Source organism: Tamandua tetradactyla, chromosome 8 (genome assembly GCF_023851605.1).
Source record: "Tamandua tetradactyla isolate mTamTet1 chromosome 8, mTamTet1.pri, whole genome shotgun sequence".
Lineage (NCBI taxonomy): Eukaryota > Metazoa > Chordata > Mammalia > Pilosa > Myrmecophagidae > Tamandua > Tamandua tetradactyla.
In genome coordinates, this window is record NC_135334.1 from 85,411,187 (window position 1) to 85,438,071 (window position 26,885).

The window sequence follows — 26,885 nt, forward strand, 5'->3', positions numbered from 1 at the left end:
CTTAAAGCAATTCGAAGTAACCAACAATAAAATAAAAGATATAAAAACAGGCATAATTTGATACATATAAATATCCCTAGCAGACAAAGAAAAATCATACTCTTGCTAACAATCCATGGTTTGGCTCTGATATTGGATTCTTTGGTCTGAAAACCAATGAAGCTGTGATCCATGTGTTCCAGACTCTGAGAAAGATTGTTTTGAAGGACTTGTCAACAGACAAAAGGCCAATTAAAAAAAAAAACAACTCCATTCTTTACTCTTACCTCTCAAAGGACATTAAAGGGAAACAAATCTTAACTCCCATCCTTGCCTTTCCTCTCTTTCTTCTTTTTCACACTTTTCTCATATCCTATACCCTGAAGTCTCCTCACCTTTTTTTTTATACTTGTTATTGTGGTAACATATACACAACCTGGAAATTTCTTTTTTAACTACATTCAAATGTACAATTCAGTGGTATTAAGTACACTCACAATGTTGTGCTATTATCATCACCACCTATTACTAAACCTTATTCGTCACCCCAAATAGAAACTCTGTACCTAAAAAAGCAATAGCTCCCCATTCCATCCCACCCCACCCCACCCCACCTCTCATCTACTTTCTGTCTCTATAAATTTGCATATTCTAGGTAGTTCTAATAGTGGAATCATACAATACTTGGCCCTTTGTGTCTGGCTTATTTCACTCAAAACGATGTCTTCAAGGTTCATCCATGTTATAGCATATATCAGAACTTCATTCCTTTTTACAGCTGAGTAATATCCCATTCATCTGTTGATGGAAAGACCCACTTTTTAACCTTCCCACCCAAATCCGCTCTCTCTCTTTTCCTCCCTCACCTCTACCTTAAGCAGCTTTACTCCCCCAGCTCCTTCCAGTCAGTTATTGTGCAGATTTCCTTAATCTCACTTTTATTGATTGACTCACAAGCATTGACAAAGAGTCTTGCACAGATAGGCTCTTCTCCAAGAAGATGGAGATGCACTGTGCTGGCAATTATAAGATTCTCTTTGGCAGTCTTAGGAAAGGGTCAAGTCTTTGAACACTCCCACATTATTATACCTTATTCTGTCTGATCATCCAGCAAACATTTATTGAATGTACATTATGTACCAGGGTCTAAGATAGGCCCTGGGGAAACAAAGGTGAGCAAGAAAGACCTCTGAAGGACTTCACAATTAGCATTAGGGTACAGGGCACTGGGTAGAAGTACCCTGCTGCCCCTGCCCCACTATCAAGTAGCTCCCAGGCCTGGTTCCCTCAGCATTGACACCGGCAAGGTAAATGGCCTGCAAAGCATTGGAGCAAGCTGCTTTCAGGTGCAAGTTTTCTGTCTCTTGGCTAAAGGCCACTTGGCAGCAAAACTCTATTGAGGTGACTGCAAGGCGCAGAGCTGCAAGCCCACTCACTTTTAGAGAAGGATAGGGCAAGGGCTCACACACAAAAAGGCTGAAACAAGCCATGGGTTAGAGGTGTCAAGCACACAATGCTGAATGCACACAACCTCAAGCTGTTTAAAAACACAAAAGCATGAAGCAATCAGGGAAAATCCTCTAATCTTCTTATGGAACATCCTGGAATGCTCTTCACTCTCTCCTTCTAATCTGTGTGAAATATACAAGTAATAAAACCAAAGTGGTCTTCCCAAATCAGCACACAGAATAGTTAAGCAAGCTCTCAGCAAATTTTTCCAGTTTTCTGCCAATCTCTTTTGCAGGGAACACTCAAATCTTGTGTAGGGTGTTTTTTTGGCTCTTATCGGTATTGGGAAGACAGAAATCTAGGAAAAAGAATGTGGGAAAATTCTAGGGGCTCTCTGGAGTGAATTATGCCAAGTTTTAGCATAGTTGTAAATACTCATCTATGCTCCTACTCTGAATGCCAAACAGAAGACAGGTCCCTGAGAAGGTTTGCTGGGTAGTGCATCCAAATTTAAGGTCCACCAGGTAAGTTATCTTATCTTCTGCCCCTTTCTCCCCCTTCATCAGGGGCTTCGAGGGCTTCAAGTTTAGGAGCAAACTGGTTCATCACAAAGCCTCCTACTTACTAGCTGTGTGACCTTGAGCAAGTTACCTCACCTTGCTGTGACTTGGTTACCTCATCTATAAAATATGGATATGTTATATAATATTTACCTCATAGGGAAGTTACAAAATTAAATAGGCTGATATGGAAATAAAGTTGCCAGATAACATCCAGGATACTTGGTTATATTTTAATTTCAGATGAAGAATGAGAAATTCTTAATGAACTTATGTCCCAGTTATTGCATTGACATACATGTATTTTTATTTACTAAATTTGGCAAATATATGTGTTTCCATATATGGAAAACACAAGGAACAGTGCCTGGTACCTAGTAAATGCTCAATAAGTAGTAGATGTCATCACTCATTATTATTACTTCTCGTATTGAATTGGTTTTGAGAATATTGCTGTGTTCACTTCTGTGTTTAATCAACCATTTGGAGCTGCTTTAACCCTCTGATTACGGAGCCCACTGAGCTCCTCCCTGCAACTGCTGCTCCCAAGCAATCAATAACTTCCAGAGAAACCCACCTCTAAAGCTGCCTCTGCTGGTTCCTCTCCCTCTCTCATCCTCAAACCAAGTATAGTAAGAGTAAGGGTCTTCAGAGTAAGGGCTTAATTCTGAACCTTATTGGGCACAAAAAAGAAAGAAACAAATGTGGGCGAAGAAAAGTGACATTTACTCAGACATACTGTGTGCCAGGCCCTGACCTAAACAATATAATCCTCCTAATAACCCATGAATGAACTTCAGGATGCCCACATGCAAATAGAGATAATACCTCCTGACTTGATAGAATCGTGAAAAGAAAATGAGAATACAAAGGGGAAGGTACTTTACATGGAGTAGGTGATTGATACATTTCTTTTCCCTCACCTCTTTGCTTATTTAAATCTTTGCTTTACCAATGAGAAAACTGACTTTCCCAAGGCAATGTAGCACCTATGAGCTAAAATTGACCAAACACCAGGCCTGTCAACCTTCACAGTCTGTGTCCTTCCCACTATCCCATGCTGCTTCTACAGTCATCAATCCTGGCCTTTGGTCTCCCCTCCCCTCAGTTCTGGTGTCCATGGGCCTCTGACTCTCTTCTCTCCTCCAGGCTGTACCCTCCCTCACAAGTCTCTTCCTCAAGCCTACTCAAGGCTGATGCACAACTGGGTACAAGACAGAAGGGGCAAAGAGTGCCCTTGGCTCACTGCCACTCTCACTGTTCCATAGGCCCAGCCCCAGAGGCCCATTTTCCTCCCTCGGAGTCAGCTAAGTCCTGTGAAGCTGCACCATCTCCAAGCAAGCTTACCCCATAATAAGGCAGCAAGTCACATTTTGTTCTCCTTAAATAAATCTTATAGAAACATTCAAATGTTTATTTCGCTCATAAATCCCCAGGAATGCACTATGGTTTCCTAACTGCCCGGGCCCAGGGATAAATATAGGCAGTGTCGTAGATGGGAATATTAGCTTTCTTTCCCCAATGTCACATGACCAGATCTGGGCTAGGAAGCTCTAAGGAACAACAGAAGCCCCAGCAGAATGAAATCTAGACAGATAAAGAGAAAGCCGTAGGAAATAAGAAGCTGAAATTCAATGGAATCTGGAAGAGAACAGAGGCCACCATGGGCATTCCCATGTAACAGAGGGGCCAAAGACCAAGGAGAGCTAACAGCCAATCCTAGAATGCCAGTCTTCAGGAAGAAAACATCACCTTGACGATGCCTTGATCTGAACTGTTTTCCCAGTCTCAAAACCACGAGTTAATAAATTCCCATTGTTTAAGCTGCCCATTGCATACTATTTGCTTGAACAGCTAAGAAAACTAAAACAAGGCCCTGTGCTGTGCCATGGCCTCTGCCCCAAAGTAGCTCACATGCCATCTAGCAAGGGATATAGAGAAACAAAGAGTGACATGAGATACTCAATAGTCACAGTAGGAACTAAGGACAAATGATTGTAATGTGTTTTCCTGACCATCTATAACCACCAACAGTTCTAGAACACTTTCTGCTTTGTTCTAGATACTTCCACAGCTACATTCTCACAATTCTTCCTCTGTGACTAGAACCACTAGAGACCCACCTGATGATACCATCCTCTTGACCATTCCCAAGTCCCAGCTTGTTTTCCATGGGGGATTGGATTCAAGTGCCCACTCCCCATGCTGAGGACATTGGCTTTATAACTGGGTGTTTTCAGGGAGAGAGGCAGGAGCTGGCAAGAACATCTCACAGGGAACTTGGGTTTTAATCTCCACTCAAACATGAACCAACTATGGGACCTTTGACAATTACATAACCTGTCGGAGACTCAGTTTCTTTATCTGTAAAGATAGAGATAATAACATCTACCTTGGAGGAAGGCTGTTGGAGTCAGAGACCACATAGCAGGTGCCCAATATTTTGCACACCAGATCCTTATGCTTTGCTAATAATTTATTCAAAGACATTTCATTGATGGTATTAATGAGGTTGTTCTTGCAAACAGTGTGATAAGTGGGAATGAGTCCAGAGAGGGTAAATTCAAAATCGTTTGGGGGCAGTGTAATGGTGGCTTAGCAGGCAGAATTTTCACCTGCCATGCCAGAGACCCAGGTTCGATTCCCAGAGCCTGTCCATGCAAAAAAAAAAAAAAAAAAATTCTCATTTGGAGTATTCAAAGTACTTCCCAGCTGCCAGTGATTAGAGTGTACTTGTCTACCTCAGTTTTCTTATCTGCAAATACAGTAATAATCAGGCCTATCTCCTTGAGTTGCTGTGAGGCTAATATGTGTAAAGTGCTTAGGGCAGTGCCTGGCACAATAGGAAGCATAGTATGAATAATTTACCCACATTCACATTCAGGGATGTGAAATCCAGGCTCTTTTCACTCTCTGTGCTGCTTACACCTATGTTTCTTGCACTGGAATCATTTTCTGCACCTTCTAGAACTCCCTAGCTGCTTGGGGAACCTGCTTGGTCACTCACCTCTTCTAAAAGGACAGAATTAGCAGGGTCAGCTCTGAGCCTAACTCATTGACTGACAGTGCTGAGCTAGGGTGTATCTCATACTACACTGACATGAACTGGGAGAGAATATTCCAGATTTGTTATGGTAGCAGCTACCATGGTCTCCAATTGTGGGCCAAAAGAGGAGACCCAGAAGCTTCAGCTTCATAGCCAAAGATTCCAGATTTCCATGAGCAGATCCCTTCCTTTTAGAGTTATACATGGAGAGTTACTTCTCCAGGGCATACTCGAACATTGCCTCCATTACTTAAAAATTGGGGGATAAAGAATAAGCCAGTAATTAGTTGCTTTGCAATGATCTTACTCCTACAAGATACTGCTATATAACAGGGCTAAATATGAATCTGCCTAGAGGATCAAAAAATGAAATATAAAATAGATGCTTACAGAGGCCTGGAATGAAAGTAAACCAGGCAATAGCATAGTGGTCTGTGTCAGTAGGAGTCAACTTGCATCAAATTGTGCTTTCTGTGGTCTGGCTGAATTGGAAAGGGAAAGGAATTTGCATAGGAATGGGGTACAGTCAGCACCATGTCTTGGCAGATATGTGATATGAAACTTTGTTCCCTGGTCCCTGCACCTAAGGAATAACAGGCATTTGCTGGTCATTGCTCCCAAAAGGGGTTTAGTGAGACTCAGCAACACAAGCTGTTATGCTTTGAAGTTCACACAGTAGTGAGCTTTGCAGGGGCTCACACCGACCACTGTCAAACGAGTGGCCATGAGAGTAAAGGAAACTGTTCCCTTGCCTCAGGCACCAGCGTTCAACAAGAGGTCCCCAAAGGCAAAGTCAATAATGCTTAGTGCAGGGAAGAGACTAAAAGTATGGGATCAGGGCCCAGTGTTGTCTGAGTTCAAATCCTGGGCCTGCTACTTTTGAGCTGAGTGATCATGGGGTGGGGGGGGGGGGCACTTAACTTCTCTGTGCCTCAGCTTCTTTAGGTATGAAGTGCGGATGATGTTACCTACTTCATAAGGTTGGTAGAAAGTTAAAAGAGTTAACATAGTCGAATAGTTCATGGCAGGTACTATATTAGTGTTAGCTGTTATTATTAAAAGGAAACCAGGAAGGAAGTTTCACTTTAATAATATGAAATCTGTTTATAAGCTCACATTGACCTGATCCTGGAGGCTTCCAGAAATCCTTGAGAGGAGGGTGGGAATTGTGCAGGTGGAAGCTAAAGCAAGAGAAATTTGGATTCTTACAGCTAATGTAAGCCTTTTGGCACTCTCAGGCTTGCTAGGCACTTATGAAGAGGTCATTCTGTTCTAGTAAGTTAGGCTTATAATACAGCTGCTGGTCACAGCACAGAAAATCACTGACACTGTGGTCAGTCTGCATCTGGTTCCCCAAAGACAGGTTTAGGGCCCCACAGCGAGTGGGGAAAAGGCTAGTATGCATTCAGAGGAAGGGCTTGGGGAGACTCTAAAAAGAAAAAAAGACATATATAAGCATTGAACGGCATAGCCCAAAATCTATGAAGCAAACAAGGAGAAAGGAGGTTTGAAAGGAGAAATCGTTCTATATTGATAGTAGGAGATTTCAATATACCACTTTAGGTAATGGATAGAACATCTAGACAGATGATCAATAGGAAATAGAAGATATGAACAGTGCTAATAACAAACTAGATCTAACAGACATATATGAACACTTCCCCCAATAGCAGCAAACTGTGACTGTGTTCACCATGTACCTTCTCACTTGAGAGAGAAATCCTGAACTTCATTGGCCTTCTTGAACCAAGGTATCTTTATCTGGATGCCTTAGATTGGACATTTCTATAGACTTGTTTTAATTGGGACATTTTCTCAGCCTTAGAACTATAAACTAGCAACTCATTAAATTCCCTTTTTAAAAAGCCATTCTGTTCCTGGTATATTGCATTCCGGCAGCTAGCAAACTAGAACAATAGGAAAAGCACAGAATCTAGAGGCTTCATAGGAAAGTCTGGCAACCTGCTGGGTCTCACCCTCAGGGAAAACTGATGTTGGATACTCTCTCCTCCTGAGACGTGGCCTCTCTGGCCTGGGAAAATCTGACTGGGGTTTATAATATGTTAGGAGACCCTCCTAAAAAAAAGCCTCCTATATTTTCAGGGCAAGAAACAGAAAAACAAGAACTGAAAAATTCTGGTCAGTTAAACAGAACCTATGCTGGAGGTTTAGAATAAGTTAAACTGAATCCCAAAGAATAGATAGAGAACAAAGCCCTTCAGCAACAAAACCCTAAGTAAAATAGTGAAAACAACCTCCAGAATAACTAATTAAGGAAATCAAATGCCTAAATGCCAGCAAAAAATAACAAGTCACACTAGGAAAATTGAAAATATGACCCAATAAAAGGAACAAACCAACACTTCAAATGAGATACAGGAGTTGAAACAACTAATTCAGAATGTTCAAACAGACATGCAAAATCTCATCAAAAACCAAATGAATGAGTTGAGGGAGGATATAAAGAAGACATTGGGTGAACATAAAGAAGAACCTGAAAGTCTGAAAAGAAAATTGCAGAACTTTTGGGAATGAATGATACAGTAGAAGAGATTTAAAAAAAAAACAATGAAAACCTACAATAATAGATTTAAAGAAGCAGAAGAAAGGATTAGTGAACTGGACATCTGAAATCCAACACACAAAAGAAAAATATGATCAGGGTCTCGGGATTGAGTGGACACTGTGAGACATATGAATATATGTTTTTGGTGACCCAGAAGGGAAAAGGAGGAGAAAGACTAATGGATGAAATAATCACTAAAAAGTTCCCATCTCCATGAAATACATAAAATTATAGATTCAAGAAATTCAGCATACCCCAAACAGAATAGATCCAACACACTTACTAATCAGATTGTCAAATGTTAAAGAGAAAGAGAGAATTTTGAAAGCAGCAAGTAAAAAGCAATCCATCACCTATAAGGGAAATTCAATAAGACAATGTGTGGAGTTCCCAGCAGAAACCATGGAGGCAAGAAAGCAGTGGTATGATATATTTAAGATTCTGAAAGAGAAAAACTGCCAAGCAAGAATTCTATACCCAGAAAAACTGTCCTTCAAAAATGAGAGGGAGATTAAAAATTTTTCAGACAAACAATCACTGAGAGAATTTCTGACTAAGCCAGATACGACACATACCATCCAAAAGACAAAATGGTATAAGAAAGTACTGCCTTTACAGTAATAGCATTAAATGTTAAGGATTAAACTCCCCAATCAAAAGATACAGACTGGCAGAATGGATTAAAAAACAGAACCCATCTATATGCTATTTACAAGAGACTTACTTTAGACCCAAGGACAAAAATAGGTTGAAAATGAAAGAGGTTGGGAAAAGATATTTCATTGAAACAACAACCAGAAAAGGACAGGGTTAACTGTATTAATATCTGACAAATTGTACTTCAAATGTAAAACAATTAAAGATGGAAACTGTGTATTAATTAAAGAAACAATTCAACAAGAAGATGTACCAATCATAAATATTTATGCACTGAGCCAGAGTACTCCAAAATCCATGAGGCAAACACTGACAACACTGAAGGGAGAAGTAGACACCTCTACCATAATAGCTGGAGACTTCAATTCCCTGCTCTCATCAATGGATAGACCATCTAGACAGAAGGTCAAAAAGGAAACAGAGATTTTAAATAATAAAATAATCGAACTAGAATTGACAGATATTCACAGAACATTACACCCCACAACAGCAGGATACACATTTTTTTTTCAAGTACTCATGGGTCATTCTCAAGGATAGACTGTATGCTGAGTCACAAAGCAAGTCTCAATAAATTTTAAGGGTAGGCCACAGTGGCTTAGCTGGCAAAGTTCTCACCTGCCATGTGAGAGACCCAGGTTCGATTCCCAGTGCCTGACCATGCAAAAACAAAAAACAAAACACCACACACACACATACACAAATCAATAAATTTTAAAAGATTGAAATTATGCAAAGCAATTTCTTAGATCATAATGGAATAAAGTTGGAAATCAATAACAGGCAGAGGGCCAGAAAATTCACAAATATATGAAGGCTAAACAACACACTCCTAAACAACCAGTGGTCAAGGAAGAAATTACAAGAGAAATCAGGAAATATTTCAAGGTAAATGAAAATGAAAACACAGCATATCAAAATTTATGGGATTCAGCAAAGGCAGTGCTAGGAGTAAAATTTATTGCCTTAAATGCCTATATTAAAAAAGAGGAAAGAATAAAAATCAAGGAATTAGTTGTTCACTTGGAAGAACTAGAGAAACAACAGCAAACTAACTCCAAAGCAAACAAAAGGAAAGACATTATGAAGATCAGAGCAGAAATAAATGAAATTGAGAATATGAATACAATTGAGAAAATCAACAAAACCAGAAGTTGGTCCTTTGAGAAAATCAATAAAATTGATGGACCCTTAACTAGGTTGACAAGAGAGAGAGGGGATGCAAATAAATAAAATCAGAAATGGAAGAGGGGACATAACGACTGACTCCACAGAAATAAAGAAGGTAATGAGAGGATACTATGAGCAACTATGTGCTAATAAACTGGATAACATAGATGAAATAGGCAACTTCCTAGAAAGGCATGAACAACTAACATTGATTTGAGAAAAAACTAGACAATCTCAACAAACTGATCACAAGTAAAGAGATTGAATTAATCATCAAGAAGCTCCCCAAAAGGGAAAGTCCAGGATCAGGTGGCTTCACATGTGAATTCTAGCAAGTACTCAAGAAAGAATTAGTACCAATCCTGCTGAAATTCTTCAAGAAAATTGAGGAGGATGGAAAACTACCTAACTCATTCTATGAAGCCAACATCACCCTAATATCAAAGCCAAACGAAGAAACTACAAGCGAAGAAAATTACAGACCAATCTCTAATGAATATAGACGCAACAATCCTTAACAAAATACTTGCAAATCAAATACAGCAGCACATTAAAAGAATTAGACACCATGACCAAGTGGGATTTATTCCAGGTATGTAAGGCTGGTTCAACACAAGAAAATCATTTAATGTAATATACCATATTAACAAGTCAAAGTAGAAAAACCATATGATCATCTCGATTGTTGCAGAAAAGGCATTTAACAAAATTCAACATTTCTTCTTGATGAAAACACTTCAAAGGATAGGAATAGAATGGAACTTCCTCAACATGATAAAGGGAATATATGAAAAGCCCACAGCTAACATCATCTTCAATGGGGAAAGACTGAAAGCTTTCCCTCTAAGATCAGAAACAAGAAAAGGATGCCCACTATCACCATTGTTATTCAACATTGTGCTGGAAGTTCTAGCCAGAACAATTAGACATGAAAAAGAAATAAAAGGCATACAAATTGGAAGTAAAACTCTCATTGTTTGCAGATGACATGATATTATATGTCAAAAATCCTGAAAAATCTACAGCAAAGCTACTAGAGCTAATAAATTAGCACAGCAAAGTGGCAGGGAACAAGATCAACACCCTAAAAAATTAGTAGTATTTCTATACACTAGTGATGAGCAATCTGAGGAGGAAATCAAGAAAAAAAAATCCATTTACAATAGCAACCAAAAGGATCAAGTATTTAGGAACAAATTTAAATAAGGATACAAAAGACCTATACAAAGAAAACTACAAGAAATTGCTAAAAAAAAAAGTCATGGAAGACTTAGATTAATGAAAAGGCATACTGTATTCATAGATTGGAAGACTAGATTTAGTTAAGATATTAATTCTACCCAAATTGATTTATTGATTCAATGAAACACCAATTAAAATCCCAACAACTTACTTTTCAGAAATAGAAAAACCAATAACCAAATTTATGTGGGAGGGGAGGCTGCCCTGAATAACTAAAAATATCTTGAGAAAGAAAAATGAAGTGTGAGGTCTCACATTACCTGACTTTAAAGCCTATTACAAAGGTACAGTGGTCAAAACAGCATGATACTGGCATAAAGATAGATATACTGACCATCAGAATCAAAACTGAGCGTTCAGAAATAGACTCTCTCATCTATGGACAAATGATCTTTGATAAGATGGTTAAGCCATCCCACCTGGTACAGAGCAGCCTCTTCAATAAATGCTGTCTGGAGAACTGGATTTCTATATGTACAAAAATGAAATAAGATCCGTATCTCACACCTTATACAAAAATTGTCTCCATATGGATCAAAGACCTAAATGTTAGAACTAAGACCATAAACCTGTTAGAAGGAAATGTAGGGAAATATCTTATAAATCTTGTAATAGGAGGTGGTTTCTTCGACCTTACACTCAAAGCACAAGCATTGAAAAAAGAATTAGATAAATGGGAGTTCCTCAAAATGAAACATTTCTGTGCATCACAGAACTTTGTCAGGAAAGTAAAAAGACAGCCTATGCAATGGAAGAAAATATTTGGAAACTACATATCAGATAAGGGTTTAGTATCCAGAATATATATAAAGATTCTTCTACTCCATAATAAAAAGAAAAACAACCCAATTAAGAAATGGGCAAAAGACATGAACAGACACTTTTCAGAAGAGGAAATACAAATGGGTAAAAAGCACATGAAAATATGCTCAGTGTTACTGGCAGATCAAAATCACAATGAGATATCATCTTACACCCACTAGAATGGCCATTATAAAAAAACCAAACAAACAGAAATCAGCAAGTACTGGAGAGGATGTGGAGAAAGAGGACCATTTATCCACTGTTTATGGGAATGAAAAATGGTACACCTGCTCTGGAAGGCAGTTTGGCAGTTTTTCAGGAAGCTAAGTACAGAATTGCCATATGATCCAGCAATCCCATTACTAAGTATACACTCAGAGGAACTGAAAGTAAGGACAAAAATGGACATTTGCACCCCGATGTTTATAGCAGCATTATTTATGATTGCCAAGAGATGGAAACAGCCCAAATGTCCATCAATGGAGGAGTGGCTAAACAAGCTATAGTATATACATATGATGAAATATTACACAGCTGTAAGACAATAAAATCATGAATCATGTAACAACACAGATGAATCTTGAGGATAGTATGCTGAGTGAAACTAGTCGGAAACAAAAGACAATACTATATAGTTTCACTAATATGAACTAATAATAATGAGGGATTTTAAAGTTACGAACACAGGTTATCAGGAGTAAAAGAGATTAGAGAGCGGGCATTTGGTGCTGAAGGAATACTTATTGTGAAAAAAGACTGATTGTAAAAATTCAAAAATGGATAGCACAAAACCACCTGATGGTAGCACAATAATATAAGTACATTGAATGAAGCTGAATGTGAGTATGGTTGAGGGAGAAGGGCTGGGGGCATGTATGATACCAGAAGGAAAGTTAGAGGATAAGTACTGAGATGATATAACTTAGGAATGCCTAGAGTAGACGATGATGGCGATTTAATGTATAAATATAAAAATGCTTTTGCATGAGGGAGAACAAACGAATGTCAACATTGCAAGGGTGGAAAATGGGTGGCATACAGGAAAAAGTACGATCAATGCAAGCTAGGGACAATAGTCAACAGTAACATTGTAATATGTTTCCACCGAATGAAACAAAGGCATTATGCCCAAACTAAATGTCAACAAGTATGTGCATGTGTGTGTGTCGGGGGGAATAGAGGAAGGATATGGATTTTATGCAGAAAAAAAGAAAATGTCTTCATATAAATTATAGTGGCTAAGGCATGTCTAATTTACTTAGGTTGGATTGTATGATGAGTGAATAAAATTGTTTAAAAATCAACAGAGAGAAACAAGTGCTAGAGAAAATGTGGAGAAAGAGATATACTTACTCATTGTTGGTAGGGAAACTGAGAGGTGTAGCCCCTCTGAAGGGCAGTGTGGTTGCTCAACAGTAGGCTAGGAGTGAGACTGCCATATGATCTTACAGCCCTGTCACTCGTTATATACCTGGGGAAACTGAGAGTGGGGCTCACGAATGGACATTTGCACTCTTGTATTTAAGGTGACAGTGCTCAAGATTCCCAATGGATGGAGGTGGACTAAGGGTACAACAACTGAGGAATGGAAGGGGAAACTATGGTATATACAATGGACTACTGAATGGCTGCAAGAAGGAATGAAATTGTGAGTCATGCAACTAGGTGACTGAAACTTGAGGACACTATTTTGAATAAAATGTCAGAAACAAAAAGACGAATATTATCATGCCTCACTCATATGGATTAACTATAATTTACAAACTCAGACAACTGAAGTCAAGAGCATGGGTTATCAGATTGGGCCCTATTATAAAAGATCCTAGATTGTAAGCTTGTACAGCAGTCACATGTATTTAGGAGTTGTAACTGACATTCTAAATTCTGAGATACTGAGCTATTTGTATATAACCTGGCTGTTCCCTGAAACTATGAGTATTTATGTGACACCTGAGACTCAGAGTTAGAGCACTGAATTATGAAAGTTAGCACTATCCCATTCAGCAACTGTTAAAAAAGCTGAAAAGTTTATCAGAATTCATATAAAGATATGAATGAAGCTGATCTAGATAGGACTAAGGTAAATCAGAATACTGGGTTTCTGATTTCATACATTTCATACATTTCATAAATGATGATATGGTCCATATTTTCAAACTTCAACCTCTATGTAAGACCAAAGGAAGGGATGGTTATTTGGTGCAAAATTTGTATTTTGAGTAGCACATTATCCAATTTAACATGTATGATCAGTTTACTTGAACACCATAATTACATGGAACCTTAAATAAGGCCTGAAATCTTGTTGGTTTGTACAGGTTAGTGTGATGTCCCAATATACCCCTGAGTAATTTGGGCAGAGAATAAAGTGTATTTGCAAAGTCTCCAAAGGAGACTGGGAAGAAAGGAGGAAATTTGGGGAATTCCTCAAATTCTTGCAAGCAGTGGGGACAACCAATTCAATAGACTGAGTTTTCAATCTTGGGGCTCGCCCCTATGAAGCCTATTCCTGCAAAGGAGAAGCTAACCCTATGATAACTATGTCTGAGTTGCCACCAGAAAACCTCTTTTGTTGCTCAGATGTGGCCTCTGTCTCTAAGCCAGTGTGGCAGGTGAACCTACTGCCCTCCCTGCTACATGGGACAGGACTCCCAGGGGTGTAAATCTCCTTGGCAATGTGGGACCTGACTCCTAGGGATGAACCAGGACCCGGCATCATGGGAATGAGAAAACCTTCTTGACCAAAAGGGGAAAGAGAGAAATGAGACAAAATAAATTCTCAGTGGCTGAGAGCTTTCAAACAGTATCTGGAGGTTATCCTGGAGGTTATTCTTATGCATTATACAGATATTCCTTTTTAGTTTATGGTCTCTTGGAGTGGTTAGAGGGAAGTACCTGCGACTGTTGAATTGTGTTCCAGTAGCTTTGATTCTTGAAGAAGATTTTATAATTCTATAGTCTTTACAATGTGACTGTGTGATTGTGAAAACCTTGTGTCTGATGCCCCTTTATCCAGGGTATACACAGATGAGTTTAAAAAAAAAAAACAATAAGGATAAAATAAATAAATAATAGGGGAAGATAAAGGGTAAAAATTTGGTAGATTGAAATACTGTTTGTCAATGAGAGGGAGGGGTAAGGGACAGGGGATGTTTGAGTTCTTTTTTATTCTTTTTATTTCTCTAGAGAGATGCAAATGTTCTAAAAATTATCATGGTGAAGAATACACAACTATGTGATGATATTGTAAGCCTTTGATTGTATAATGGTGTTGGACTGTATGTGTGTGGATATTTCTCAATAAAAATATTTTTTAAAAATTAATGTTAAACAAAAAATAGACAAATTCAATGAAATGAAAAGTTGTCTTTTTAAAAGATCAACAAAAGCAATTACCTTTAGCTACACTGATGAAGAGAAAAGGGAGAGGACACAACTAAAATCAGAAATGAAAGGTAAGATATTACTACTGACCCTACCATAATAAAAAAATGATTAGAAGAGGATACTATGAACAACTGTATGCTAACAAATTAGACAACTTAGATGAAATGGATAAATTCCAAGAAACACACAAACCTACCTACAATGACTCAAGACAAAATATAAGGTCTCAACAAGCCAATAGGTAATAAAGATTGAATCAACAATCAAAAACCTCCCAAAAACAACAGAAAAGCCCAGGACCAGATGGCTAAACAAGGAAATTTTATCAAACATTCTTAGCGGAATTAACACAAATCTTTCTTAAACTCATCCAAAAAATTGAAGAGAAGGGAACACTCCTTAACTTATTCTTTGAGATTGACATCACCTTAATAACAAAGGCAAATAAAAATACCACAAGAAAAGAAAATTACAGACCTATATCTCTTATGAGTAACGATGCAAAAATCCTCAACAAAAATACCAGGAAACTGAGTCCAACAGCACACTAAGAGTATTGTACACCATAATCAAGTGGAACTTATCCAAGGTATGCAGTGGTTTCAACATAAGAAAATCAACTAATGTAATACATTGAATTAAGAGAACAAAGGGAGGAAAATCACGTGATCATCTCAATTGATGCAGAAAAGACATTTGACAAAATCTAGCTCCACTTTCTAGATTAAAGCACTCAGAAAACTATGATTATAAGGAAACTTCCTCAACCTGTAAAATGGCATACATGAAAACCCATATTAACATCATACCCAATGGGAAAAGAGTGAAAGCTTTCCCTGTAAGATCAGGAACAAAACAAGAATGCCTATTGTCACCATTTATGCTGGTTTGAAACTGTTGTGTACCCCAGAAAATCCATATTCTTTAACCTTGATTCAATATTGCTGGGTGGGATCTTTTGATTAAATTGTTTCAATGAAGATGTGGTCCACCCAATTGCAGGTGGGATGTTTGGATTAGGTTGTTTCCATGGAGATGTGTCTCCACCCATTCAAAGTGGGGTTGCTTACTGGAGTCCTCTAAGAGGGAGCCAGTTTGGAAAAAGCTTTAGAGCTCACACAGACAGAGACTTTGGCTGCATGGGCTAATCATTTGGAGATGAAAAAAGAAAATACCCCCAGGAAAGCTGAAACAAGAAGCCAAAGACCCCAGTGATGCCAGCCAGGTGTCTCCCTCACTAACATAGGTGATCCAGACCCATTGGCCTTTCTTGAATTAAAGTATCTTTCCCTGGATGCCTTAATTTGGACATTTTTATAGGCTTGGAACAATAAACTTGCAACTTAACAAATTCGCTTTATAAAAACCAACTCACATCTTATATATTTAATTCAACAGCATTTAACAACTAAACCATCACTATTGTTCAATTTTTTTTATTAATCAAAAAAAAGAAAAGAAATTAACACAACATTTAGAAATCATTCCATTCTACACATGCACTCAGTAATTCTTAGTATCATCACATAGATGTATGATCATCATTTCTTAGTACATTTGCATCGATTTAGGAAAAGAACTAGCAAAACAACAGAAAAAGATATAGAATGTTAATATAGAGAAGAGAATTAAAATAATAATACTAATAAAAATATATATATATATAAAGGAAAAAGAAAAAAACAAAAGCAGAAGATACAAACAAACAAACAAAAAACTATATTTCAGGTGCAGCTTCATTCAGTGTTCCAACCTAGTTACATTACACTTAGGTATTATTGTGCTGTCCATTTTTGAGTTTTTGTATCTAGTCCTGTTGCACAGTCTGTATCCCTTCAGTTCCAATTACCCATTATCTTACCCTGTTTCTAACTCCTGCTGGTCTCTGTTACCAATGATATATTCCAAGCTGATTCTCGAATGTCGGTTCACATCAGTGGGACCTTACAGTATTTGTCCTTTAGTTTTGGGCTAGACTCACTCAGCATAATGTTCTCTAGGTCCATCCATGTTATTACATGCTTCATAAGTTTAGTCTGTCTTAAAGCTGCATAATATTCCATCGTAGGTATACGCCACAGTTTGTTTAGCCACTCGTCTGTTGATGGACATTTTGGCTGTTTCCATCTCTTTGCAATTGTAGATAATGCTGCTATAAACACTGGTGTGCAAATGTCCGTCTGTGTCTTTGCCCTTAAGTCCTTTGAGTAGATACCTAGCAGTGGTATTGCTGGGTCGTAATCCATTCTGCCAGTCTATGTCTTTTGATTGGGAAACTCAGTCCATTACCTTTTAGTGTTATTACTGTTTGGATAATATTTTCCTCTACCATTTTGGCTTTTGTATTATATATATCATATCTGATTTTCCTTCTTTCTACACTTTACTACATATCTCTCTCTTCTGTCTTTTCGTATCTGACTCTAGTGCTCCCTTTAGTATTTCTTGCAGAGCTGGTCTCTTGGTCACAAATTCTCTCAGTGACTTTTTGTCTATAAATGTTTTAATTTCTCCTTCATTTTTGAAGGACAATTTTGCTGGATATAGAAGTCTTGGTTGGCAGTTTTTCTCTTTTAGTAATTTAAATATATCCTCCCACTGTCTTCTAGCTTCCATGGTTTCTGCTGAGAAATCTACACATAGTCTTATTGGGTTTTCCTTGTATGTGACAGATTGTTTTTCTCTTGCTGCTTTCAAGATCCTCTCTTTCTCTTTGACATCTGACATTCTAACTAGTAAGTGTCTTGGAGAACGCCTATTTGGGTCTAATCTCTTTGGGGTGCGCTGCACTTCTTGGATCTGTAAATTTAGGTCTTTCATAAGAGTTGGGAAATTTTCAGTGATAATTTCTTCCATTAGTTTTTCTCCTCCTTTTCCCTTCTCTTCTCCTTCTGGGACACCCACAACACGTATATTTGTGCGCTTCATATTGTCATTCAGTTCCCTGATCCCCTGCTCAAGTTTTTCCATTCTTTTCCCTATAGTTTCTGTTTCTTTTTGGAATTCAGATGTTCCATCCTCCAGTTCACTAATTGTAGCTTCTGTCTCTTTAGATCTACCATTGTAGGCATCCATTGTTTTTTCCGTTTTTTCTTCTTTGTCCTTCACTCCCATAAGTTCTGTGATTTGTTTTTTCAGATTTTCTATTTCTTCTTTTTGTTCAGCCCATGTCTTCTTCATGTCCTCCCTCAATTTATTGATTTGGTTTTTGAAGAGTTTTTCCATTTCTGTTCGTATATTCAGCATTAGTTGTCTCAGCTCCTGTATCTCATTTGAACTATTGGTTTGTTCCTTTGACTGGGCCATATCTTCAATTTTCTGAGCGTCATCCATTATTTTCTGCTGGTGTCTGGGCATTTGATCAGATTCCCTGGGTGTGGGACCCGGCTGGTTGAAAGGTTTTTCTGTGTAATCTCTGGGCTCTGTTTTTCTTTTCCTGCCCGGTAGGTGGCGCTCGTGGCGCTCGTCTGTCTGCGGGTCCCGAGTCTCGCAGTCGGCCCAGGAAACCGCGCGCGTGGAGGGGGGGTCACCGGCCGCCGCGGCTTGGGGGAGTGCCGGTCCAAATTGCCCAGCTGGCCCGAGACACCAAGCGTGGTGGGAGGGCCCCACTATCCAACGTTCCCAGTCGGACCGGGAAGCCACATGTGTGGAAGGGACCCCGGTTGCCAGCCGCCCCGGCCGGGAAAACACGCGCCCCTCGGGTATCTCACCGCAGCGGATTCTCCCTGCCCGTTCAGCCATTCCAGAATGGGGTACGCTGTCTTTTTGGTCTCTGTCGTGGCTCTGGGAGCTGTTTCGTATTGTTTCTGTTTCTTTAGTTGCTTTTCTGGAAGAGGAACTAAGACCCGCGCGACTAAGCCGCCATCTTCTCCGGAAGTCCCTTTTACTTTTTTCCTATTGTTCAATTTTATACCAGAAGTTCTAGCCAGAGAAATTAAGCAAGAAAAAGAAATCCAAATTGGAAAGGAAGAAGGAAAACTGTTCCTGTTAGCAGATGACATGATCCCTTTTTGCTGGTTTGAAAGGATCATGTACCCTAGAAAAGCCATGTTTTGATCCTTATCCATCTTGTGGAGGTAGTCATTTCTTTTCATCCTTATCCAGTACTGTAGGTTGGAAACTTGGTTAGATTATCTCCGTGGAGATGTGATATACCCAATTACATGTGTGTCCCTGTGATTAGAGGGAGATTGTCTCCACCCATTCCAGGTGGGTCTTGATTAGTTTACTGGAATCCTTTAAAAGAGGAAACATTTTGGAGAAGCTGCAGAGCTGCAAGAACCATGAGAGCCCCACAGCCAGAGACCTTTGTAGATGAAGCTTCCACGGGGAAGTTTCATGAAACAAGAAGCTTGGAGAGAAAGCTAGCAGACATCACCATGTGCCTTTCCAGTTGAAAGAGAAACCCGAACTTCATCAGCCTTTCTTAAGTGAAGGTAACCTCTTGTTGGTGCCTTAATTTGGACATTTTTATGGACTTGCTTTAATTTGGACATTTTTATGGCCTTAGAACTGTAAACTTGCAACGTAATAAACCCCCTTTTTAAAAAGCCAATCCATTCTGGTATATCACATTTCAGCAGCTAGCAAACTAGAACAATCTGATATATAGGAAATCCTGAAAAAGCCACAACAAAGCTACCAGAGCTAATAAATGAATTCAGCAAAGAAATGGTCAGCAAGACCAACATGTAAAAATCAATACTGTTCCTATGCACTAGAAATGAATAATCTGAAAAGGAAATCCATAAAAAAAATTCCATTTACAATAAAAACTAAAATAATCAAATATGTATGAAGGATACAAAGCACTTCTACACAGAAAACTGCAAAATATTCTAAAAGAAATAAAAGATCTAAATAAATGGAAGGAGATTCTGTGTTCATGGATCAAAAGACCAACTATTGTTTAGGTGTCAATTCTACCCAAAGCAGTTTATAGATTCATTGTAATCCAATCAGATTTCCAACAGCCTTCTCAACAGAAAAGAAAAGGTGAATTGTCAAATTTATATGGAAGGATAAGTGTTTCCAAATAGCGGAAATCATCTTGAAAAAGAAGAGCAAAGTTGGAGGACTCATACTTCCTGGTTTAAAAACTAATTACAAAGCTACAGTAATCAAAACAGCATGGTATTGGCACTAGGACAGAAATAAAGACCCATGAAATTGAATTGAGGGTCCAGAAATAAACCCTCCCATCTATGGCCAATTGATTTTTGACAAGCGTGCAAGTCCATTCAATGGGGAAAGAATAGTTTCTTTGACTCTTACACCATATACAAATATATGATTTCACTGATTTTAAATAATAATAATAATAATAATAATAAGCAAATTCACAGAGACAGAAACTAGAACACAGCTTATCAGGGACTGAGGGGTGGGTAGGGAAAGTGGAATTAATATTTAAGGGGTAGAACTTTCCATTTGAGGTGATGAAAAAAGTTTGATGATGGATCATGGAGATAGTAGCACAACATTGTAAATGTAATTATCTCCATTGTATTATATATTTGAATATGGTTACAGGAGAAATTTTAGTTTCTATATATGCTACAAGAATACAGTTTTCCAAAACCATAGGATTGTACAACATAAACAGTAAACTCTAATGTAAACTATGGACTATATGTAATAGTATAATTTTAATAATATTGTTTCATCAATTTAACAAAGGTACCACACTAACGCAAATTGTTGATAAAGGAAAGTTGTGTGTGTGTGTGTGTGTTGGGGGCAGGGGCAGGTATATGGGAATTCTGCATTTTCTGCATGATTTTTCTATAAACCTACAACTTCCCCAATAAATAAATCACCCTGGCTGAAAGACTGAAGGAATTGGAGGAAAAGAGACTCTGGAAGACCCCCGTGCTGGTTTGAAAGGATTATGTCCCCTAGAAAAGCCATGTTTTAATCCTGAATCAGTTTCATGGGATCAACCATTTCTTTTCATCTCTATTCAGTACTATAGGTTGGAAACTTGATTAGATTGTCTCCACGGAGCTGTGGCTTGTCCAATTGTATTAACCTTGGATTGGAGGGAGATGTGACTCCACCCATTCCAGGCAGGTCTTGATTAGTTTACTGAAATCTTTTAAAAGAGGAGGTATTTTGGAGAAAGCTTGAGAGCTTTCTGCCCATGCAGCCAGAGAACTTTGGAGATGAAAACATCCCTGGGGGAGCTTCATGAAACAAGAAGCCTGGAGAGAAAACAGGCAGATGTCTCCATGTTCACCATGTGCCTTTCCAGTTGAGAGAAACCCTGAAAGTCATCGGCCTTCTTGAACCAAGGTATCTTTCCCTGGATGCCTTAGATTGGATGTTTCTGTAAGCTTGCTTTAGTTGGGACAATTTCATGGCTTTAGAATTTTAAATTTGCAACTTAATAAATTCCGTCTTTGAAAGGCTGTTCCATTTCTGATATATCACATTCTGGCAGGTAGTCCAACCCCAAAACAACTAGAACAACCCCAAAGCTGCCTTCTTGCATCTGCATGTTGTCACTACATTGCAGGTGGTTGTGGAGGACACAACTGACGGAGTCACTGTGGAGGCAGATTCCATAACTAGGAAGCAGAGCTGACCAACTGCACACATCCTTGTGAGGTAGTAGTTCCTATTACAGAGATACCCTCCTACAGCTTCTCAACACCCACCTCCAGGAGATTACTATTCAGTAGATATGGGTTCTGAGGAATCTGGGGTTTAACAAATCCCCTACATGGCTGGTTTGGTGGCCACTGCTATGGAGAGTTTTGCCTTCCTGGGAGGATGGGGGCTCAGATGTGATCTATTGTCTCTTCTAGTTTTGAGGATCTGACATTCTATGGTCTCTTAAGGTCCCAAGCTTGTGTCCTGACCACTTCTAATCCTGCTTGAAACCCTTGGCTATAAACCTGCTCAAGGTATGGCCCCCAAAACTCAGACCTATTGTTTGGGTGAGACCAATTGATTAGGTTGTTTCCATGGAGATGTGACCCCACCCATTCAAGGTGGTCTTAATTAGCTAACTGGAGCCCTTTAAAAGGAGAACATTTTGGAGAAATTTCAGACACAGGTGCTTGGAGATGCTGAGAGAACCATTTGAAACCAGAAGCCTAGAGAGGACAGAAGACATCACCATGTACCTACCCATGTGACAAAGAAACCATGAACTAGATTCCTTTTTTGAATGAAGGAATTCCCTTGCTGGTGCCTTAATTTGGACATTTTCATGGCCTTAGGATTGTAACTTGTAACTTAATAAATCCCCTTTATAAAAGCCAATCCATTTCTGGCATATTGCATTCTGGCAGCTTTAGAAAACCAAAACAGGAGGCTTTATTCCCAGATTTGTCTGTGGGTTTTGAGTATAGCTTCCAATTAGGGACCAAAAAAGAGTGTGTGTGTGTGCGTGCATGTGTATGTATCCAGAAAGAAAAACAGGATCTAGTATTACAGCTTTTGTTTTTGTGTGTGGGAAGGTCTGGACTAATGCTCTTGCCAGCAATAGGAAATGGGGGCTGGGGCTGAGGAACCAGAACTAGGGCTGGACCCAGGGGAGCTGTAAAGTCAGAAGGATGCTCTATTCTTTGCCTGCTTCACAGGGTGGGAATTCACACGGTACCCAGAATTGCAGCTGAACCTCCTGGCCAGCCCTGCTTCCCTAGCTGCCTGGCTTCTGTTTCTCCCAGGGACTCAGACTCCAGTCACTAGAGGCTGACTCTTCCTTCCATCCCCGAGACCGTGGCTGTCTGAGAAGCCTAATGTGGGTTATCTGGTTAATGTGTAAGAGGGGGAGAAGCTCTTCACTGACAATATTCCCCATTTGCTTCTGGAGAACTCAGGGAGGCCAGTGCCTGGCAGTAAGAACAGAAGAGTAAAGGAATGTTGAATCTGATGTGGTTTCAGTTTGTGGGTCTAAACTGTCCCAGCTCCATGGTCACTCAGTCCAAAGAGGGGAGTCAGGGGCTGGACCTAACAGGCAGAATCTAGGAGGAAGCAAATACCACTTGTCCTGGGTAACAGATAAGGAATTAGAGGCACTCTAGGCAGGACACAGAAGAGCTGGGATTCAAACCCAAGTTTATCTGACTTCAGAATCTGTACTCTTAAATGCTGTGCTACATGCCCTCCAAAGGAAGCCCAGACTTCCTGGCTCCCAAGCCACCTGAATTCCTCATGGGTTCTTCCCTGCTGGGCTCCAGCAGTGCAGAAGCTATTGGTACCTGCAAACCTTCTTTTCATTGTCTTGATTTCTCATGAGTACAAAGATAGAATCTTCATGATATCTGAAGGATCTTTAGAGAGGATCAAGACCTACTCCTATTTTATGGAGGGCTGGAATCTGGCTAAAGGTAACAAGGAGAAGAGCTTGTAGGGAACTGGAATCTGAAACTCCCGTTGGCCTGCCAGGGGTCTCTTACATTAAACTGTGAATTCCCCCTGGATGGGTTAGGGATGGCCACCTCTAGAGACGCACTCTCATGCTTGACCTAATGCAGCTATACATATGTGCAATTTTAATTTATGATGGCTTAAAGGGCCAGTAGGTTTCTATGTTGTTGTGTCTTGTGTATCCTGAGAAGGTTTGCAGGACCTTTAAATTAAACAAGTTAAAAACCAGGAGAAACTGATCTCAGTGTAAAAGACTGCCTTCAAGAGTTGTATCTTGACTGATTTTTTTTTTTTTAGGAATTCTTTTATTCTTGGGAGCCACAGCGTGCAACTGTTTGGGGGAGTTGTCCAAGATTTGAAGGCTAGGTTTTACATGAGAATCTGCCTGAAGGGCACTACTATTGTTGGTGAAGTGGAAGGGGTGAGGGATGGCTATTGCAAGAAGGAGTCTGGGACTGAGGAGCAGAGTAGCTAAGGAGCCAGAACCCAGGAAAGTCCTGACCTGAGGATTAGGATGAAGTCACAGTTTGGAATCCTGTTGTGGGTGTTTTGTTCTGTGCTGTCATTCCCTTTTTTAATCCTCAAGCTTTCAGTGGAGACATTGGATAAATCTTATAGCTCACTGTCGACAACACTGTAGGGGGGATTGTCCACACTTGGGGAAAAACAGCAGCAGAAGAGGAGCAACAGCAGGACACTTAGTCTTGGGAAAGCTAGAAGTGGCCTGCAAAGTAGCAGAGCAGCTGTTTGGATCTACCAAAAGTAACAAATAAGCAGCACCCACTGTGGTCCAAGAAGTCCCTGAGAAGGGTCAATAAAACCCTGAATAGGGCTGCCTATAGCCAAAGGGAGGAGGGCTTGGCCCAGTGTCGTTAAGATGTTGGACGGAAGTGCACACTCTGAGGCCACCGGATTCTGCAATATCTTAATCCGACAGCCTTGACATACAGAGATACAAAGGACCACTCTTTTCTAAGTTTCTATCATTTAAGTTCCCACAGTTATGACATGTAAGAAAACAGGTGTCATCATAATACAAAAGCATTCACTAAAAATCTACCCATTTATAAAATTAATGCTCACCACATACATTCTTCCCTCATATCTATCTACTCCCATCTGGTCTTGGTCAGCTTAAGATGACTGTCAGATGTAACAGGACAGTGCAAATTCAGGGCAAATTACCTGCTATCTTCATGAAATCCAGAAAAGTGACATTGGAGAAGGTCTTGTCCAGTTAAGTTCATATAGAGATGAACCATTAACAAATGAAAAAAGAAAAGTGGCAAGGATACCAGCAAAATAGCTTTCAAAAGGGAATGATTTGACTATGGAGTGATAGAAAACTGTCCTTAAAAAAATGGACAGAGCCCTTAAATTAAAAAAAAAAAAGCAAAACCAATCTCTTAATGAAGGTGCTGTAAAGTAAAATGCAGAGGGAAGAATGTGCTATCATGCAAACAGACCATTTCGTTGGTATAAAAAATAAGCATACCAATGGGTGTATGGGTGGTTCAGTGGTAGAATGTTCACTTTCCATGTGGGAGACCCAGGTTCAATCCTCAGACCATTTACCAACCCCCCACAAAGAAAGCACACCAAAATCAACACAAAATTCTTTGATCATTCTGAAAATTAGCATATAACCTATATTTTTAACTAAGAAATAGCTCATTTTCATAATAAAAATCCTAATTAATGTTTTTCATCATTTCCTTTTTCACAATAAAATTTCAATGAAATCCCATTTTCTCTCTTTACTATGAAATTTTAATCTCCATTTTAATTGGGGTCACTTTCAAAGACCTTTTGTTGGTGCCCACTACCCTGACATGACAGGGTCCTCTGTGTTAACATTTCTCTCCTATGTCTTTCTCCATTTTAGGAGTGAGCCTACAGGGTTAGGATGGTTTGACTTCCATAGTGCCTCAGTCAGACACACTTAGAAAATTCTACCTTCAGGATATATGGGGACCTCAGTCAATTCAAAGAATCACAGGGTAATTTTATTCCTCTCTGTAGAAGCCATACCTCCCCAGGTACTCACTGCAGCCTGCTTAGGCTATCAGCAAACCTTCTGTCTGGGCCAGGAGCTGTGTGTTAACCCAGGGCATTTGGGTTAGCCGAGGGCAGGAAGGGAGCACTTACTTGGCTATCGGGACTCTGGGCTGCCTGTGGCTCTCCGGGGGGCTCCTCATCCTCGGGAATGTGGGGCATGACAGCCTCCTGGCAGGAGTGGCCTTGTGTCCCCGGATCCTCTGCTGCGTCAGCCCTGAGGGTGCTCCAAGAGACCTGGGCTCCGCAGGCTGGGGAGACGCCAAAAGGACAAGTCAAATCCATTCCCATCCCTGTCCCAAGCTGGATTCCATTTCCAGGAGCCACGAACCACAAAGGGAGGCCCAAACAGCATCAGCCTGCTTGAGTTTGCATCAATACTAAAGGTCAAAATACCCCAGGAGAGGGCATTTGGAATTGCATTTCCTCCTGCTCTCTGGCTGTGTTTACAAAGTCAGAGGTGACCTTAGAGATTTTGCATCTAATTTGGTCCTTACAGTAAACACAGATATCCCAGAAGGGAGAAAACTGCTTCAAACTCCTCAAAGCTGGAGCTAATGGAGAACACTCAATTGGAATCAGATTTGTTCTGTGTGCCATTCACTGAGCACCTACTGGGTGCTAGCCATTATTCTAGGAACATCACTACCACCATCTAATTTATATCTCATGACCTCTGATGAAGGCATACTATTCCTATTTTATAAATGAGGGAACTGCCTTGGAAATAGAGGCCAATTATCCTAAATCATACAAAGAACCAAGGATTTGAACCAAGATCTTCCTGATTTTGAGGCCAGGGCTCTTTTTACTATACCATACAGCCTCTCTTAGCCATACAGATGGGGAGTAATTGATGGTGTTTCATCCCCCACAGTCCCTCTCATGCCCTTGAGCAGCTCTTCAGCCCCTAAGTACAAGGCTTTCTCATCTGAATACAGACCTCCTAGGCAGGCCAGCTATGCTAAATCTTTGATTCTAGAGGCTTAGCCAGAGTGGATCCTGGGTTCCTGTGCAGAGTCCACCCTAGAAGCTCATAACAGAGCTTGGATTGCTTCCCCAGAAGTCAGGCTACCCCTTTCCATGGTGTAGCAGCTATGGGGCCTGGCTGAAAACGACATCCATCAGCATAATCTCATACATCTCCCCAACAGTGATCGGCTCAGGAATAGACAACAGACCCAGCCTAAGTCAATGAGCACAGGGCAGTCCTCTGGCCCAGCAACTGAGTCAGGTTCTGAGACACTGATGCTTTTTCTTGCTCTGGGGGCTGGCACTTGCAGATGGGAGACCTGGTACTAAAGAAGCCATGAAGACAGCCAGATGAAAGTTAAAACCGATACATGTAGAGGGCAAAACCAAGAGGCCTTCGAAAAAAGGAGCTGGAGTCCTGATCAAAGGGCAGCTGAACGTGAACACTTTTTGGAATGGCCAGTTACATGAACAAAGAAATCTCCTTAGTGTCTAAGTCAGTTTGGGTTGAGCTTTCTATTACTTAACCAAAAGCATACTAACTGCGCCTTCTTGGTTCTTGTCAGTCAAGAGGCCCAGAACCACCATGCCCCAATACCACCAGCCAACTGAATGGAAC

At 39.9% G+C, this 26,885-nt stretch overlaps 1 protein-coding gene across 3 annotated transcripts in view; it reads right to left on the bottom strand.

Moving 5' to 3' along the window:
* IRAG1 (inositol 1,4,5-triphosphate receptor associated 1) overlaps nucleotides 1-26,885 on the bottom strand; it is a 164,814-nt gene that overhangs the window by 84,702 nt on the left and 53,227 nt on the right. For all 3 annotated transcript variants that reach the window (XM_077113989.1, XM_077113987.1, XM_077113986.1), the window contains exon 2: nucleotides 25,388-25,545. In XM_077113989.1, coding sequence (XP_076970104.1) covers nucleotides 25,388-25,545 — 158 coding nt within the window. The remainder of the gene's footprint in view (nucleotides 1-25,387; nucleotides 25,546-26,885) is intronic.